This window comes from Cydia fagiglandana, chromosome 16 (genome assembly GCF_963556715.1).
Source record: "Cydia fagiglandana chromosome 16, ilCydFagi1.1, whole genome shotgun sequence".
Lineage (NCBI taxonomy): Eukaryota > Metazoa > Arthropoda > Insecta > Lepidoptera > Tortricidae > Cydia > Cydia fagiglandana.
Genome location: NC_085947.1, coordinates 13,409,496 through 13,428,883, shown reverse-complemented (window position 1 = coordinate 13,428,883; position 19,388 = coordinate 13,409,496). Strand labels below are relative to the sequence as shown.

Here is a 19,388-nt window from a genome sequence, read left to right as displayed (position 1 = left end):
TTGCGTAAGTATCACAAAAACAGCAACATCGTGGTAAGTTATCTATTAATATTGTACTTAAATATAAACTAAATTAATATTATTGTAAGTGAACTTGCCTGTATTTAAGTGTATAATAAAATTCCCAAGCAAAAAAATGCGTGAGTGTCGTGGAACACTCGGACGGAAAACTCTTACACTTTTTTCGCCTAGTATCCGCCAAGTCCGTACCGTGCGCTAAGGATTATTCTTCTTCTTATATATTTTTTAATTAACTACAAATATCATTTTGATTGACGCTGCTTGTCACGCCTTAAACATAACAAAATTCGCAATACATTGCATCTTGGAATACCTAAACTTTTGTATTTATTAAAAATCAAACCACAAGTTATTTTTAAAAGTCGCTGAACAAATGTTGGTCAGTATGAGGAGTACAGCCTACCTACAGTTAAATTTTTTGCTCATATTACAGGCCACACCCGGTATACTGACATGAGTAAATTGATTATGCCATACTGTATGGCTGTATGCGTTCCTTTTCAGTATCGAATTCCCAACCCACAGTGCAAAGGGAAATTATCGAGTTAGGAACACGATACTTCCTTACGACAGGGCGATTTTATTATGAACACGCAATTCTACTAAAACTAAGTACCTACATAATTTGAAATACTTTGTAAATATGAAGATGATATATGTCGTCCGTTTTTGCATGTTTTTTAAGTAACTTTTAGACCCCATAAATTAAAGTTTTCCATGGCAAATAATATACCATTAAAAGTCTAAATGAAGATTCGGAATACAAGGTGAGGGGGAACTTTATTAAGTAATTAATATAATATCATTATGATGTTAACAGGCAATTAAAAACATCCTCTATATATACAGCAACCGCAAGCTACATCACTGACTCACATTATAACATTTATAATTTCAATATTCCCTCATTTCAGCTCAATCATGCCTAAGGTACGCGTCGAGGAGGTTGCGAGGTTTATGCGAGAGTGCTTCCAAGCTACTGGAGTGCCGGAGAAGGAGGCGAGGGAACACACAGATTTGTTATTGCAAGCCGACTTTACGGGACATTACAGCCATGGACTGAATAGAGTTGGTAAGCCATTAACGCTTTCGCTTTTCATGGCTCCTCTACACGATGGGCCAGCGCCGGCCACTCCAAGGGACGCAGCCATGCAGTAGAATGAGATAGCAATATCACTTGCTCACTCTAACGCATAAATGCGTCCCTTGGAGTGGCCGGCGCTGGCCCATCATGTAGAGGAGCTATAAGTCTTTTTTTTTTGTGACGGAGTGGGAATGCGTTTACGCACGGTGTGTGGGACTCGCCGCTCCTTATCCCTCTCTTGGCGAGAGAGGGGGAGAATTTGGCCCTATCCACTAAACCCACTCCAACGTTTCACCCTCTTTGCCGTTCGTGAGGGCGCACTGGGATCGATGTCATTCCACACCACGGCGCCCTCCAGCAGTCAGTCGAACCTGCAAAGGTCAGAATAAATTTAAAAGTGGAAAAATTTAAACTATCTTGGTGACAGGTCAATTTAAAATATGACTTAGAACTCCGGTGACCGTTTAAGAAGTGTAACACTCTACGGTAGATGTCGCTAGGATCCCCTTGACACATAATATTATGCATGGAAAGATTCGCTGGCTATGGATGAGGTCTTGGTGGGTCAGATGGCAGAGAGCTGGAGTATCGATCCAGAGGCCGTGATTTCAAATCTCACACAAGATAGTATTTTTTCCACTTTTAAATTTTTCTTCGCAGACCTTTCTGCTTGTTAAAAATTAAAACTGCAAAGGTAATTTCAAGCAAAAATGTCTTTCAAATTAAAAGTTCCATGGCTCCTCCAGATTCACTTTCACTGAAAATTATCTATGCATCTAATAATGTTAACTATAAGCTTCAATGACAAAAAGCCTCACTTTTAAATAAATTTCTTGCAGAATTCTACGTCAACGATCTATTATCAGGAGCGACTAACCCAAAAGGCAAGCCGGTAGTTCTAAAAGAGAATGCTTGCACGGCGTGGGTGGACGGTGGCAATGCACTTGGGGCTACTGTTGGCAACTTCAGCATGGATCTGGCTATCAAGAAAGCTAAGGAGTCTGGTGTAGGATGGGTGGCTACTAAAGGTAAAGACTGGTTGACGTAATTGGTGACCGAAGAGCTGGCGGCTACCACACACAACGTATCAGCATTGCGATACAGCAAGGTAATGCCGCCAGCATCCTTGGTACAATGCCTCAAGGGCCCATTTAAGATTTAAGCAAGTTATTAATTTCTTTTAGTAATACCATTGTCCTTTATCCCTGAAAGGGATAAGTTCGCCTTTGTACTAATGATGTGTGTTATTTCATGTTTTATGTTTCTTTTTGTACAATAAAGTATTTTACTACTACTACTACTACTACCATTGTATATATATATCTTGTTTGTAAATAAATGATTCATCATTTTAAAAAAAGGTAAAAAATAAATCAATATTATAGGATTTTTTTACACAGATCGGCCTAATCCCACAGTAAGCTTAATAAGACTTTCTGTTGTGGGTACTGTACGATAGATGGATGCTGTGTCTTTACCTTTTACATTGGATGTTTAGGAAACAGTTTGACGAAGATTTTTTTACGTATACCCATGCAATACTATGCATATTCTGTTTGGTGGCCGTTTTGTTTTATTTTGTTTTACTTTACTAACTCAGGGAATCTTTTTGGGCACAGACCTCTTCTCACGGTCGAGAGAAATGGGCTAAGTATGGTTAGTACAATAAAGAGACAGTAATTAACAATCATGCTTCTAACATTTTTCAGCATAAACTTTGATCCCTAATTCATCGATCGCTTTTATTTGGTATTTCAGGATCAACCCACTTCGGTATGGCCGGTTGGTGGGCTCAAAGAGCAGAGAAGCACGGCTTGATTGGTATGGCTTTCACCAACACGTCTCCACTCTTAGTACCTACAAGGGCCAAAAAAGTGAGTAGAAATTCACAAAATTACTATCAAATACTTACCGACCACCAAAGACCTCACTAAACTCAGATGCCTATTTTGAGTGAAGTACTTAGAGCAGCGGTCGGCAACCTTTTAGCAGCCTAGGGCCACAGTTAACGGAGGTGACGCGGGCTGTACTTTGTGAGTTTTATGACTTTATGAAACATTGCCGCTAGTCACTATTCCGCTGATAATCTCGTGGAATATACACAGTGCTTAAGTGAGATGGTAGCAATAATTGAAACGCATGACGTCGAGGCCGTGATCATGTTGGGAGACTTTAATGCGCACCCAGGTGAGAGATTTTGTAACGAACTAATGACTTTTTGTAACGAACAATCGTGGTCGTGCATTGACCTTGAACTTTTGCCGCGCAGTACACACACTTTTCTTAGCAGTGCTAACGAGGCCTTGAGATGGTTGGACCACTGTGTGGTGACCAACTCGGCGCGCCGTTTTGTAGTAAAGGTTTCCGTTTTATATGACGTGTACACATCAGATCACTATCCTATGTTAATAGAATGTGACATAGATATAATTAGACATGTTAGAGATCTGCCCAACTACCCCTGTAATAAAGTAATATGGGGGGAAAGGGACAGTGAGCAGATTGAGAAATATAATGATTTTTGTAATAATAGGTTAAGACTTGTGGTTATGCCAGAAGAGTTATACCAATGCTCAAATAATTTGTGTACGAATGCTGGTCACATATCGTTATTGGATACACTGCATCATGATATAGTAAGTACTCTTAAACAGGGCGCCGAGTTTTCTCATAAAGGTACAAATAGGCTTAAAAAACGCTCAATGCCAGGTTGGAACCTGCATGTCAGCGACGCGCACAGGGAGGCGAGATTGCGTTACCAGATGTGGTTAACGTGTGGTAAACCTTTGCATGGCGATGTGTACAATAGCATGCGAGAATCAAGGCGATTGTTTAAGTTAAAACTGAAATATTGTCAGAATAATCAGCAACAAATAAAAATGGACATGATAGCTAGAAGTCACTCTAAAAAACGTTTTGGTGATTTTTGGAAGCGAACAAAAAGCCTAAATCCTAAGTCGAGCCTTCCTGCGAGCGTTTCTGGTCTGCATGATCCTGCGGATATAGCTAATGCTTTTAAAGAAAGTTTTAAGGTACATACTCCGCTCTCTGAGCGGTCGGCGGTGGGTGATTCTGGGGCCGTCGACAGCGACTCCACGAATCTCGCTGTAAAATTGTCAACAAAGGAAGTTGCCACGGTGATAAATAATATGGTTAGAGGGAAATCTCCGGGGTTCGACGGCCTCAGCGTCGAACATCTAAAGTATGCAGGTCCCCACCTACCCAGAGTACTTGCTTTGTTTTTTAATTTGTGCATTGCCCACTCTTACCTTCCCAATGAACTAATGTACACGGTAGTCGTACCAATAGTGAAGAATAGGACTGGAGATGCCTCTGACATGTCCAATTACAGGCCGATTTCGCTAGCTACTATTCTGGCCAAAGTTCTGGACAGTTTGCTTGATAAACAACTCGCTAAGCACCTAAACTTGCACGACTCACAATTTGGTTTTAGGCCGGGGTTGTCCACGGAGAGTGCAATATTGTGTCTCAAGCAAACTGTTCAGTACTTCACTGATAAAAATACACCTGTTTTTGCCTGTTTTTTGGACTTGTCAAAGGCATTTGACTAGTAGACTATAATGCGCTGTGGAACAAGTTGCAGCATGAAACCACACTACCGCCAGAGGTCGCCTTGATGCTTCGCTACTGGTACGGCAATCAAAAGAACAGAGTAAGATGGGGTGGATCATACTCAGATGAATATGGGTTGGAGTGCGGGGTGAGGCAGGGGGGGCTAAGCTCGCCGCGGCTCTTCAATCTTTATATGAACCGGCTAATCGTTGAGCTCAGCAGCACTAATATCGGATGTCACGTTGGCGATATCTGTGTCAATAACATTAGTTACGCAGACGATATGGTGCTGCTGAGTCCATCGATTGGCGCGTTACGAAAACTGGTCGCAATGTGTGAGTCGTACGCTGTGACCCATGGACTCAAATACAATGCCAAAAAGAGCGAGACGATTATTTTTAAGGCAGGGTCAAAGACCTATACGGACGCTCCTGGTATCTCGCTCAGTGGCACACCTCTCAACAGGGTGCAAAAGGTGAAGTATTTGGGTCACTGGGTCACGGAGGACTTAAAAGATAATTGTGACGTGGAGAGGGAGCGCAGGTCGCTGTCTGTCCGTTGTAATATATTGGCTCGCAGGTTCGCAAGATGCTCACAGCCTGTGAAAATTACATTGTTCAAGGCATATTGCCAATCTTTTTATACATGCGGTCTGTGGGTCAACTTTACGCAGCGGGCATATAGCGACTTGCGAGTCCAACATAACAACGCGTTTAGGGTTCTGTTGGGGTTGCCGCGGCACTGTAGTGCGTCGGGCATGTTTGCGGAGGCGCGGACCGACGATTTTGCTGCCATAATGCGCAAGCGGTGCGCCTCCCTGCTAGCCCGAGTTCGCTGCAGCACCAACGGGATCCTGAGCGCGTTCGCGGACCGCTGGGATTCCGCGCTGATGCGGAGATGGACACAGCTCCATGTATCGCGCTCCACGTAGGAAGATTATAAATTATAAATTTTATTTATGTTGTTTATGTTATGTTGTTTTGCACTAACACTAAATTTAAGTATGTACCAAACTTGTTACTAACATAATATGGGACTAGTCCTGAAATAAATATTATTCATTCATTCATTCATTCATTACATACAAAATAGCCAAGGCAGCACTCGGGCTGCAAGTGACAGGTTCACGAGCCGCATGCGGCCCGCGGGCCGCAGGTTGCCGACTGCTGCCTTAGAGGGTGACCCAACCCAAGGTTCTTTAGGAATATATACTGTAGATTTGTACAGGGAGTGGTGGCATAGCTTTGAAAATAGTTATCCCTATCCAACTATTTGAAGTCTGTGTTCATCAAAATGGGTCAAAATTTAAGTGGTTTGCAAAGTTTTATAAATGATAGTATTATTGTCTCTTCTATCATACTTTTGCTAGGCTTTAACAGCGAAAATGATATGCTACCTATAAACTTGTTCGTAATTTCAGGGCGCTCTCGGCACGAACCCAATAGCGTTTGCAGCGGTGGCCAGCGGCGGAGACTCCATGCTTGTTGACTTGTCCACAACAGCTGTTGCTTTGGGAAAGGTAATTTGGAATGTATTTTTGACTCAATCGCACTTGTTAGATACATGGCACACCAAGAATAAGCGGGCATCTCGCTCGTTTCTTCCCAGAACGTGTAAAATGTGGAATAAAATCTCTGGAATAGAATTTTGTACAACTTAATTAACTTGTCATATATATTTTTTTAATCATAAAAATTTCAGGTAGAGATAAAGATACACGAAGGAAAACCGTTGCCTGATGGCTGGGCAATGGATAAGGACGGGAAACCGACTAACGATCCTAAAGTTGTAAGTGTCTTAAATAATATTATTTTCTCTAACAACAAGATCTGTGGACAAAAAGTAGTGTTTTACGGCTCCTCTACACGATGGACCAGCGCCGGCCACTCCAAGGGACGCAGCCATGCGGTAGAATGAGATAGCAATATCACTTGCTCCCTCTAACGCATAAATCCGTCCCTAGGAGTGACCGGCGCTGGCCCATCGTGTAGAGGAGCCATTACGTAGGCGAATTTGTTAGAGAGTGAGTCTTCTGTACATAGTACTATTATTTATTCTGTGGTGAGGGCCTACCGCGCACCACGTTCGACGTGTTGCCTCAGTTGCCTCTCTGTCGCTCTTGTAAATTCGTACGTAAGTGTGACAGGGAGGCAACACGTCGAACGTGGTACGCGGTAGGCCCTCTGCTGACGTGATCTCGTTGCGAACGCGAAGCGGGGCGACGCGGTTCTCGTGGAACTACTTATTTATGTCACGTATTTTTTTTTATACCGCTCTAAGAAACGATAGCCTAAGAGTGACATTCCATTTCCAACTGCAGCTGCAATACTGTTCATTTCACTATGGAAACGCGTCGCTGTCATTGTCAATTTCCATAGTAAAATGAACAGTATTGCAGCTGCAGTTGGAAATGAAATGTCACTTTTACCTATCTTGTCACTATCACGCGATAACCGCGTGTATCAAAGGCCTGCGTTACCTTAGCTGTAAGATGTGGTCCGGTACGCTTAGCACAGGAGGGCCGCGACGGTATCTCGTCCGCGAGATATACTTCCCGTCTACCCGAGCATGGCGCTCCTGTGGTAACTAATGTAGCTACTGTCATTTTTCAGGGTTTTGAATCAGGCCACCTCTACCCACTAGGTGGCGAGGAGAAGACGGGTGGCTACAAAGGATACTGCCTCAGCGCCATGAATGAGGTGTTCTGCAGCTCGCTTTCAGGTAATTCCACCTCCTGTTATGATTTTAGATAACTTAGTTGCCCAGCAAACATTTTTGGTAAATATTACGATAAAGGCACCTATTTCCTATTTTAAGTCGCTAAATTTACGGTGACCAAAATGAGATAAGTACCGTAAAGTCGAGTTACTTTAGCCCTGGACGGTAACTTCTCCACTGAGATGAAAATATGACATGAGATTAATCTTAGCTAACCTTTCACGTTTTTATGTTTTTATGTGAGGTTTTCATGTGGGTCAAAGTTACCCTCCATTGGGTCAAAGTAACCCCAGTTTACGGTACCTCGAATTGACGTCAGCGTATCAGCGTTGGGGTTTATAACATATTCAATTTTCATTATCAAACGCTGCCTTCAAAAATATTTCAGGAGCCCTGGCAAGCCACCAACGCCCGTGGGGTGGCACCAACCCCGAGGACCCGCCCAACCTGGGGCAGATGTTCGTGGCCATTGACCCGGGGTGCTTCGCTCCCGGCTTCGGGGACCGTCTCGCGGAATCACTGAGTCACTGGAGGGGTTTGCCACCGGTAACGCTCATTCGTTTTTATACAAAAAGAACTGAAAGCACTGATTGACTAACACGTTATTTTTTCGCGTATCAGCAAAGCTATTAAGGTTTTAATTAAGAAGAAAAAATATAAGTACCTAATATTTACCTAACTTTAGTCTGGAAAACCAATTTTGTCAGTAGCACACCCAACTAGCAAAATCACGCTAACAACAGTCTCTAGACTACAATTTTGTCGCTCTTATATTGATTTTATATCATCGTATAAGCCCGGGTTTGGGCACAAAGCATAAGCGTATTTATTTTAATATCGTTCTAATATCAGTCTAATTGAATGTTGTTTGCATTCACAGTAATCTTTTTCAAAACTATATTAAGCTGCTTTAGGCTAATATCGCTTTTACGTAAGTATCTTGTAAGCCTACATAGGCTTATATTGGTCGAACGTAAGTATCTTGTAAGCCTACATAGGCTTATATTGGTCGAACGTAAGTATCTTGTAAGCCTACATAGGCTTATATTGGTCGAACGTTAGAATCTTGTAAGCCTAAATAAGCTTATTTTGGTTTGAAACATTCTATTTGTGAAGTATAAATATACGGGTGAAATTAACTGCAACGTGACAAAAACATATTAGTGTAAGTGTTTATCAAACTTTTTATGAATTATGTTTAAATATAATAACGTGCTGTTTATCATCGTCTGTTTATGTTTCAGGGTAAGTATTCACATGGGAAAATATTATTTATTGTAAAGTAGACCCTGTTTTACACTTCAAACTTTATGCGCCTACTCAAATATGGTATTTGAATATTTTTATAATTATTTTATTTCTTTATTTTGTATTGATAGTCAGCCATTGATGTAGGTGCATTTTTCAAGCGCACTATTAGAGTATTTTAAGCATTCTGAATACAAATGATGTGGCCATGTTGAATACTTATACTAACAATAGTGTTCCCAAAAACGATTTAAGATCAAACCATCTGATATTGATCTTCTCTATTGTGATATAAGTGTCTTGATCTTATATCACTCTAATATCTTACTAAAGTGCTGCTGTTGATCTTATTATAGCTTTAGTAAGATCAGAAAAGTACGTACTTACTTACAGTGTTCTTATGCTATGTTAATATTAGTCTTACATTCTTACAATAGCATTTAGAAATCTAATATAAAATCAAATGAACTAAGAGAATGAGGATATAAGACCAGGTACTCTCAAGTTCAATGAGACTTCGTAAATGTTGTTGTAAGAGCAAGAGGCTTATAATAGTATTATGCTATGTTGATATTAGTCTTACATTCTTATAATAGCATTTAGAAAGTCTAATATAAGATCAAATGAACTAAGAGAATGTGGATATAAGACCAGGTACTCTCAAGTTCAATGAGACTTCGTAAATGTTGTTGTAAGAGCAAGAGGCTTATAATAGTATTATGCTATGTTGATATTAGTCTTACATTCTTATAATAGCATTTATAAAGTCTAATATAAGATCAAATGAACTTAGAGAATGTGGATATAAGACCACGTACTCTCAAGTTCAATGAGACTTCGTAAATGTTGTTGTAAGAGCAAGAGACTTATAATAGTATTATGCTATGTTGATATTAGCCTTACATTCTTATAATAGCATTTAGAAAGTCTAATATAAGATCAAATGAACTTAGAGAATGTGGATATAAGACCAAGTACTCTCAAGTTCAATGAGACTTAGTAAATGTTATTGTAAGAGCGAGAGGCTCATAATAGTATTATGCCATGTTGATATTAGTCTTACATTCTTATAATAGCATTTAGAAAGTCTATTATAAGATCAAATGAACTTAGAGAATGTGGATATAAGACCAGGTACTCTCAAGTTCAATGAGACTTAGTAAATGTTATTGTAAGAGCGAGAGGCTTATAATGGTATTATAAAATGCTCTTATATACATATATAAGACTAGGTAATAAGACTAAACTTACTAAAGTGCGTATTAGCTTGTCTAAGACTAATATAAGAGCGATGACAAGTTCAAAACAAAAATAAGAGCGCTATAAGCTCACTACTCTTATAAAGTGCGCAATCTGAGACTTTTTTGCTAGTTGGGACAAGGCACGAAATCCATTCAATGGATTACGGACCCTACGCGCCTACATTATTCAAATATGTCGTCTTTTTGTACTAACGGAAATGGTTTGCCAAACTAATATTTAAAATGTTGGTACAGTCAACATCAAAATTGGCAGATGACACAACACGCTAAAAGTATCTGCTTCTCTGGAATACTTTTCAAATCTAGATATCTGTATTCTGTATAGTTCGAGTTCAATCATGTATTTATACCTAACAGTCTTTCAACTATAGCCCGCGGTGTTTCTAGACCGATACGCTCTCCAAACGTTCAAGAAAAGATTTTTTAATTTCCGATTATTAAGGCCGGCAACGCACTTGCAACCTCTCTGATGTTGGAGGTGTCTTTGGGCGACGGCAATTGCTTGCCTAGAAGGCATAGCCTAGATATTACCTACGTACATTGTCTAGAATATCATAAAATCTGGTTAACGTATGTGCCCGTTGTCGAGTTGTCGAGTCTACAACTTCTAGGTATGTTTAAGCAATTAAGTTGTCGAGTCTAGAACTTCTAGGTACTTATGCCTAATCAAGTTGTCGAGTCTAGAACTTCTAGGCAAGTTGTAGAGTCTAATAGAACTTCTAGGTATGTTTAAGCAAGTTGTCGAACCTTTATGTTTGTTTTCTTTTTCTAGGCCGATCCTTCACTGCCAGTACTGGCTCCCGGAGACAAGGAGCGTAATCATTTGGAACAAACGAAGAAAAGAGGGACGATTGTCTATGAACCCAAACAGATCGAGACTTGTGCGGCTCTCGCAAAACGGCTAGGCGTGAAACCTATACAGACTTTGTAATTTATTTACCTTACCGGAAAATCAGGTAACCTTAGTCCACTACTTACAACTATGATCCAAATTCAAGTTCCAGTAAAGTGTGTACCTATATAATATAGAAAGTAGAGATGCACCGCGAATATCCGGTATCCGGCCCATCCGGCCATTAATTTACTAACCGGCCGGATACCGTATAGTGGCCTACTATCCGGCCGGATACCGGATAGTAACAATGCTTGATTTCGGAGTAAACAAATTGGATTTATGAAACAGACACAGTCATAATCATACTTGTTTATTATTTTAAAGCAATTTAATCATTCCACTGACTTGCACGCGCACTCATATCGAACCTAGAAATGTGTCCGCGCGAACATTTACTAGGAAACAGGTCAAACCTGCAGAATGCGCAACCTGAAGAACCGAAATGTAGTATAGTTCCGCTGGCCGAATATTCGGCGGCCGGATACCGGATATTCGGCCGATGGTCAGGCCGAATATCCGGTATCCGGTATCCGGCCAAACAACTATCCGTTGCATCTCTAATAGAAAGAGCATTAGTGTACTAAGCTCCAAAATAAATGTACCTAACGAGTACAAATCATAAAGGCTCGTTAAGAATCAACGTTATAAACTGGGCCATAGTTGTACTTAAGGACTAACCCCCTTATTCATAAACGGTTACTAAAGTTAGCAAGCCGATAATAATCGTTTGTCCCTTTCCATCATATCAATACGTCGGAAAGGGACAAACGATTATTATCGGCTTGTCAACTTTAGTAAACGTTTATGAATAAGGGGGTAAATAGTTACCTGATTTTACGGTACTGTTTTATTATTATATTATACAATTAGTTTGTTGTTTTATTGTGATAAAAAAGATAAATAATTAAACTCGTCAAAAAGAATCATAATATGAGTGCAATCTCCAGGGGTCTACCTATTAGTAGCCACCGAAAAGTGACACAGGTTTGTTATAATATGCTTTGATTATACGTTTGTACAATTTGTACATATTGCAGCGACCACGAACGAACAGACAAGTCGGATTTTCGTTAGGAATTTAAACACACAAATTTTATACGCATTTAAGTAGTATAAAGTAAGTGAATATTAACTAATTCTCTAGTTACGACACAACCGATCTCTTTGGAGTCCTGATTTTACTTAATTGAAATACGTAGTGTGACTTTATTGCTCGTTTCATATGTTTAGGCGCTACAATGATTGGACACTATAAACATCGTTCATTTGTTTTATTAAATTGTTTAAATACTTTGTTTACTTAAAAAAAATTAAAATACCTACTTAAACTCATAAAATCTTCATTTCAGTGGCCTTATTTACAGGATCAAATGCTGATATTAAGCTGCCTAAAGAACAGTAGGTATTTCGTATATTTATTGATTAGGTATGTTTTATTTAATTATTTAATAAAATACAGAGATATTCTTAAAAATAGTCATAGCTCCGCAAAACTTATTATGTTTCCAGTAGGTATATTTATGCGATTATACGACTCACCTCACTGAATTATCACAACAATAAGGTACCTAATGCTGAATTTATAAAATAAAATTTATTGGCAACGTGCTTACCTAAGCATAGTCCTGCGACGTGTAATTAATACTCGTCACACGACTATGCTTATGCCATAATAATTATCCTGTTCCCTTGGACTATACATACGTACATAAGTAGAGTTGCATATGCAGGGGTTAAAAAAATTTAAGAGCCCTTCAACGTGCACACTAGCGCCACAGCTAAATAATCGTCATTATTTAAATTTCACGAAAGATATTGAAAAAAGGGGGCCGCTACGTACTGTATTGTGTATTTAAGTACCTTTGGAATACATCAAACTAGTTTTTATGTTGCTGGTTTCGTCGATCTAGGAACTCAAAACAAAAACGGCCGTTTTAATTTAACTTTGGACGCATAGATTGACGAATCCTGCAACATAAAAACTAGTCTGATGTATTCAAAAGGTACTTACATACACAATACAGTACGTAGCGGCCCCCTTTTTTCAATATCTTTCGTTAAATTTAAATAATCACGATTATTTAGCTGTGGCGCTAGTTTGCACGTTGAAGGGCTCTTAAGAAAAGAAGCCAGCCACAGAAAAAAAACAAAACATAATTCTATCATTTTTTGAAGCCAGTAAATGTGGCTTTACGTCAGAGAAGGGGTCCTAATAGTCCTTAACTTCATGTGCATAAAGAGCTTATGCAAATGAAGCATAAGGACCCTTCTCTGATGGAAAGCCATAAATTGAGAACAGGTTGTCATAACTCATTTCTGCTATAACCAACACCAGCGGCGTAAAAACCATTGAAACTACGCCGTTTTTACCTGCAATTAGCGAGGAGGCAGATGTATACGAGATAATTTACGAATGAATATGAATGAACTGCAGGTGCACATTTCTTGGAAATTGCTTCTCCATTTGCCAGATCTATCGGAGCGGCCAAGGTGCCCAAAAATTTCTGAACATGAACTGTAACGTCTTGATCATAGAGTCTTTTCACAGATTTGTGAACATAAGTGTAGCACATTTTTATGGTAAATTGGTCTCTGATTCTCAGTTATGTGGTCAAGACTACGTGAAATATGTGTTATAAGAAATACCTGCATGATACAGTAAACCTATAAAATAAAGAGGACTGAGGTATGTTTTTACATCGATTATTATGATGAACTAGGTATCACGGTTTTGCCTCATGATATTAATCTAAAATTCTCAATTTATGGTTTATTATGCTCTGTTTTTACTGTTTACCAAGTTCATGTATTATTTTATTTTTTATTATTACTTATTCCTTTATTTGTCTTATAGTTCGTTTTTTTTAGCATTAGAAAGAACTCCACAGAAGCAAGCGTGCAGTTTTTATCAGGCTCTTTAATTGTTAATAATTATTGAATTATCTAATGTAGCATGGTCAATACATATAATTTACTTCAAATTATTACCGCTAAAAGTGCCGAATTTGGAACCACAAGCTTACTTCTGCGAAGTTCTTTCTAATGCTAAAAAAACGAACTATAGGTTAGGGTTTTATAATATGAATATATAAGTAAAATATAAAAAAAAAACACTAACAAAATAATAAAAAATACATATAATCACATTATAATAAAAAAACCCGCCGGCAGCGGGGCAAGGCCCACGCTACAATTAGAAAGAAAGAAAGAAAGAAAGAAATACATTTATTTAACGTCACAACATAGTACATGAAAAAAAAAGAAAAGTATGCAGACATAAAACAGATTAGGACGCTAAAATAGGATCCCCACTCAGCATGATGCCGCGGCAGACCGTGGCGCTGGTTTTCTGTGGGGACCTGACTTAATCTAAAATTGAATGGCGACACGTATTACGCCAACGACACACAAATAAATTATTTACATTGATTACAATTACTTATTTTTATTATTTAATGTGACAATCATGACATATATTTGTATGTTTGTCTATATCTTCATAATTATGTCTGCGCTGCTTGTATAGTTAATTAAAATATTTATTTCAACGTCGTGAAGTACCTTGTGCCTACACATAAGTAACACTGACTTTGTACCTAGATAAGAGGTCAAAGTTGCCACATAAGGTTATCCATCCCACACACACACACCATGTAAATAAGTGTTAATCAGGAAGACTTTGGCATTCCTTGCAATACTAAAGATGTTAAAAATTCATATTTTCGTCCTCAAAAACGAAAAGACTTATCTTATGTGTTGGTTGCATAACATCCTAAGTTAGGTTCCTAAAATACGTTGACTTATAATTTTTGAGGTATATTTTTCTCACTTACACAAAATGTCACGAACTCTGGCAAAATGATCACTACGCCTTATAAAACGAAGTCCTCCGCCGCGTCTATCTGTGTGTTTGTATGTTCGCGATAAACTCAAAAACTACTGAACTGATTTTCATGCGGTTTTCACCAAGCGATAGGGTGATTCTTGAGGAAGTTTTGTGTATAATTTATTAACCCGTTCGAAGCCGGGGCAAGTCACTAGTTATACCTACTAAAAATAAAGTAAACATCCAATCTGGTGTCAATACCAATAATTGACAGCCCGATTGTCATCTCTATTGCTTGGAGTTAAGATCGAAGGTGTAAACTATTGGGTGTAAACAGCATCTGTTAAGGGGCCAGGCCACACCATAATGAAGAACTGCACTGCTCCATGTTTCTGCGTATACAAAGAAAATAGAGCGAGTAATAGACTTTGCCCCGCTTTGAGAATGAATGATTCGATTTTACACACACTGTTTTTCGTGTGATTCTTAACTTAACGAACGCTTAGAGCTTACCACGCAATAAATGCAAGTAAGTACTTAAATATATACGTGCAGTGTGATGAGACCTTTAGTTGGCAGTAATTCAAAACGAGCCGGATTTCTCCGAGAGAAAGGTCCTTGGCGCTGGCGCCGCCGTCGATCTGCAATGTGTAGGAATCCGCTTTCGCCGGGGAGGTATAGTAGTATAGTAGGTATAGTGGGTCTCTATTGTTTCCATAGTTTTAAGTCATAATGTATTGTATGTACGCATTTTGGTTAAGGTGACAGTCCATTTCCAACGACAGCAGCATTACCATTAATTTTACAATACACCGACGCGTTCGTACTAGCGCAGCTGCGGTCAGAAATGGAGTGTTATCCTTAGTCATAATTTGGTTTATCTTATATTAAAAATGCGTAAATTTTCAGGATAGCCATAATACAAACCAAACCTAACCTAACCTATCTATATAGGATAACCTTACGAAAATCCTGAAAAGTGAACGATTTCAGAATGATGACGACCTAGCTCTGCCCGCGAACTAGTCTGTGTCAGTAAGTGACTAATTCACCCCTAATTTCTCTCCCTCTCCCCTGGAGGCGGAACTTGAAGTAAAGTTGACAGATGTACGATGTACGCTAGAGGACTATTCTTCTAGCGTACATCGTACATCGTCATCGTCATCTCATCTACTCAAAGGTTAACTGGAAGAGATCCCTCAAAGGGATAAGTTCGCCTTTGTACTTCTTGCTAATTGTATGTTATTTTTAATATGTCTTTTTGTACAATAAAGAGTTTACTACTATAGTAACAGCACCAGTCATGGGACATTTAAGAGGAAATTTGGAGTATTGATGATATTTCCCTTATACATGTAAATGGTCTACCGCTTAGCGTGTTAAAAGATGAAAGTCCTATCCGTCTTTCATGTTTTAGGCGTGTTGTATCAAAGATACTGCAATTAGTTTCCACATATTTAACAAATTAAAACTATGCTTTTTTTCTCCAGTCATGGACACCAAAGTTCCAGTAATGGGCCCCCGGTAATGGACGTGGATCCAGTAATGGGCCCCCTATAATGGACATTGCTCTATCAGTATAAAATATTGAAATGAGGAATAAATTACGGCAAAATAAAACCATTTTTGGTATAAGCTTTTATCGCTGAATGTATTTTTCTTTCCACAGCCAATTATTATTGTATTAGATCCATTGAGACAATTCTAATATACCCTAACACAATTATAGTTCGTTTTTTTTAGCATTAGAAAGAACTTCGCAGAAGTAAGCTTGTGGTTCCAAATTCGGCACTTTTAGCGGTAATAATTTGAAGTAAATTATATGTATTGACCATGCTACATTAGATAATTCAATAATTATTAACAATTAAAGAGCCTGATAAAAACTGCACGCTTGCTTCTGTGGAGTTCTTTCTAATGCTAAAAAAAACGAACTATAGTTAAGGTTTAATGCGATAAAGTTCCCATGGCCACCTCCTGTCTCCATCATCAGATCAGGTCCATGTTGTCATAATATTGCATTATCATCCGATTTGCATACTTAATTACGTACTTACACAAAATTTCAACTGAATCGGAAATCGAAAAGTGGCTGTAATTCAGCTACCAAGATTGGATCCACACTAACTAACAGGGCAAGTTAAATAAAAGTTTGGAAAAACGATATTAATTTATCCGAAGTCCGAGAATACCTCCTGATTGACATATTTCTTAACTACATTTTATTTCTGTATTGTTTAAACATGAAATTATGGCATAGCAAGCAACATTCTGTCATTTGTCCCATCATAGGAGGTACGCAGTTTTACAGCTCCTATAATGGGATTGGGCCAAATACTACTATTTTTTTACATCTGTGGAGTCACAACATAGTGTGTTGTATACCTTATCTCATGGTAAATGCAATTAACAAAACACATTCTAGTTTTCATCAAGTATTAATTAATTACAATTTAATAAATTAACTCATCACTCTTAGCGAAGTTGTTAAGAATTCGTAGTGGTATTTTTTTTCAGTGACACGACAACTTTTGGGTTGACGCCAATTTCTTAAAAAACAACCAAATTTTATAAAACTTCAAACTGAAACAGCTTTAGGACTCTTATTTATGATAATATACAGCCAGTGTTTATAAACTACTTTTAGATACTTATTTTAGAGGAATTATGTTTTTTTGTCCCATTACTGGTTCCACGTCCATTATAGGGTCCACTACTATACTACTACTACTACATCTGTCAACTGTAGTCCTGATAAAATATTTCTATTGTCCTGATAAAGTAGGTATCACTAAATAAAACTGCACTCCAAAATCAATAGCTTTATTTGCCCTTATTCAAAGTTTTGACGTGATTTAAACGACCTAGAGATAGATAGGTAGATGTATATCGAACGATACAGTAAGGTACACCCGGGTAAGACCGGACTATTTTTCGGTACAGATGGGGTATCGCGAAAACCGAAATTCGCAAATTGCGGGGATCTTTCTCTTTTACTCCAATGAAGGCGTAATTAGAGTGACAGAGAAAGACGCCCGCAATTTGCGAACTTCGGTTTTCGCGGTTATAGCCCTGACCTTCTTCAGCTTTATTATATGTATAGATATGCCGCTAACTATTTACAGTGCCGAGCTAATATAATTTCAATTTTCTCTAGAGGTACTCAATGATGGTCGAGGTTATTTTTAACTACTTTCTGCCGCTATTGTTTTCAAAGCGTCCAACGATAAACTGAATGATCGCATGACACTTTACCTGTCATTAGTAAACAATTAAAAGTCGTTAGAGAGCAGTTTCTCGGAACCCGCATCCTCGGATGGACGGATCGATGAGTGATAAGCTGATAAGTGATAAGTGAATTTATCTTAAACTATGCTATGAAATATGACAATTTTGTATATAAAGATGTCCATTTGGATGCATTCGGAAGGAATGGTGAGTAAATTGTGTCGCTAACTTCAAACTCGGGTAAATCCATTCGACCCTTTCAGCCTACCTTATTATACCTTTAGAGAATATCTATATAGGTACCTTATTACCTTTTCTTAGTACCAAAATCGTATAATCTGACAGATGGATTTACCAGAGTTTGAAGTTAAGCGTCTTAATTATAGACCTAGAATAGAATAGGACAATTTATTACGGTAATGATTTATCTAATTACAGTACCCGGCGATAGATATTGCACTTCGGTCCTTGGAAAGAGACAAATGATTTCCGAGCTTAATAGAGCTCCGTCGGCTGTCTATCTCCATCAATTATTGTAATTATTAAGTGTCGTTCCATGTCAAACAAGTACTGCGCTTGCTGGACATTATGCCAAATCGAATGTAAACTTTAATACGAGTAATATGAGATCTTTTTACATACGCCACAAAGGTGTTACAACTAACAATGCGCTATAAAGCCGAAATTACAAATCTCTTCCCAAAGACCAATGTGCAATATTTATCGCCGGGTACTTTATTTAATAACATAGAGTAATATTGAGTAATGAAAGAGTGGTAACTCCATACATCAGTTTTCCTACCAAACATCTATTCTATCGTCAAGTACGTCTAACGTTAACATTTTGGTCCACCTGCGTTCACTCTGCCTGGCAACGTGTCCCGCTAATTTCCAAAATATCGATCCTAGAAGAAAAATTGTGAGGACCAAACTTGTAGAGAATCAAATGTCCTACAATTTTTGTCCTCACGGTTTTACTGTAAAATCAAAAATGGCCGAGTTATTCAAGAAAAACCGTTTTTCGAATATACACAGGAACCTGATTCCGTCTACTTTTTGAATTTACACTCCCAGCTCCCAGGGACCTACGAAAAAAAATCCAAGAACTGATTAAGTATTCACGGGTATGGTCGGTTTTTTGGATATAATGACTGGACTACGCCCAGCTCTATTTAAGTTTGTGCATTTTAGTCTTATTTCCCCTAAAGGGTGACTCATCGCTCTTCAAGTTAAAATATGAAGCAAGGTCAGGAACAAGGCTTAAGGTTGCACAAATTGCACAATGCAACTAAATGTACAAAATAATGGCAGTTGGAGGAAACTGGGTTGAGTTAAATAAGAGGAAGTGCAAGCGGAAGATGGACCTGGTTAATTCACAGTGGATAGTTTATGTCTTTGACATTGTTATAGACATTAAAAAACCGGCCAGATAAGATTTGGACTCACGACAAAGGGTTGGATGTAGGGCTCGAATCTTTTTCTTTTTTTCTTTTTATTTCTGACTATGAAATTATTTGCTTTTCAAACAGTATA

At 38.5% G+C, this 19,388-nt stretch overlaps 1 protein-coding gene across 1 annotated transcript; it reads left to right on the top strand.

The window, feature by feature from the left end:
* LOC134672016 (uncharacterized oxidoreductase YjmC-like) lies at positions 1–11,537 on the top strand. Its single transcript, XM_063529915.1, has 9 exons — positions 1–33; positions 936–1,093; positions 1,945–2,133; positions 2,864–2,979; positions 6,099–6,197; positions 6,380–6,466; positions 7,291–7,399; positions 7,785–7,942; positions 10,679–11,537. Exons 2-9 carry the CDS (start codon positions 943–945, stop codon positions 10,835–10,837), a joined length of 1,068 nt encoding a protein of 355 aa, XP_063385985.1. The 5' UTR covers positions 1–33; positions 936–942; the 3' UTR covers positions 10,838–11,537.
* Positions 11,538–19,388: the final 7,851 nt, after the last annotated feature.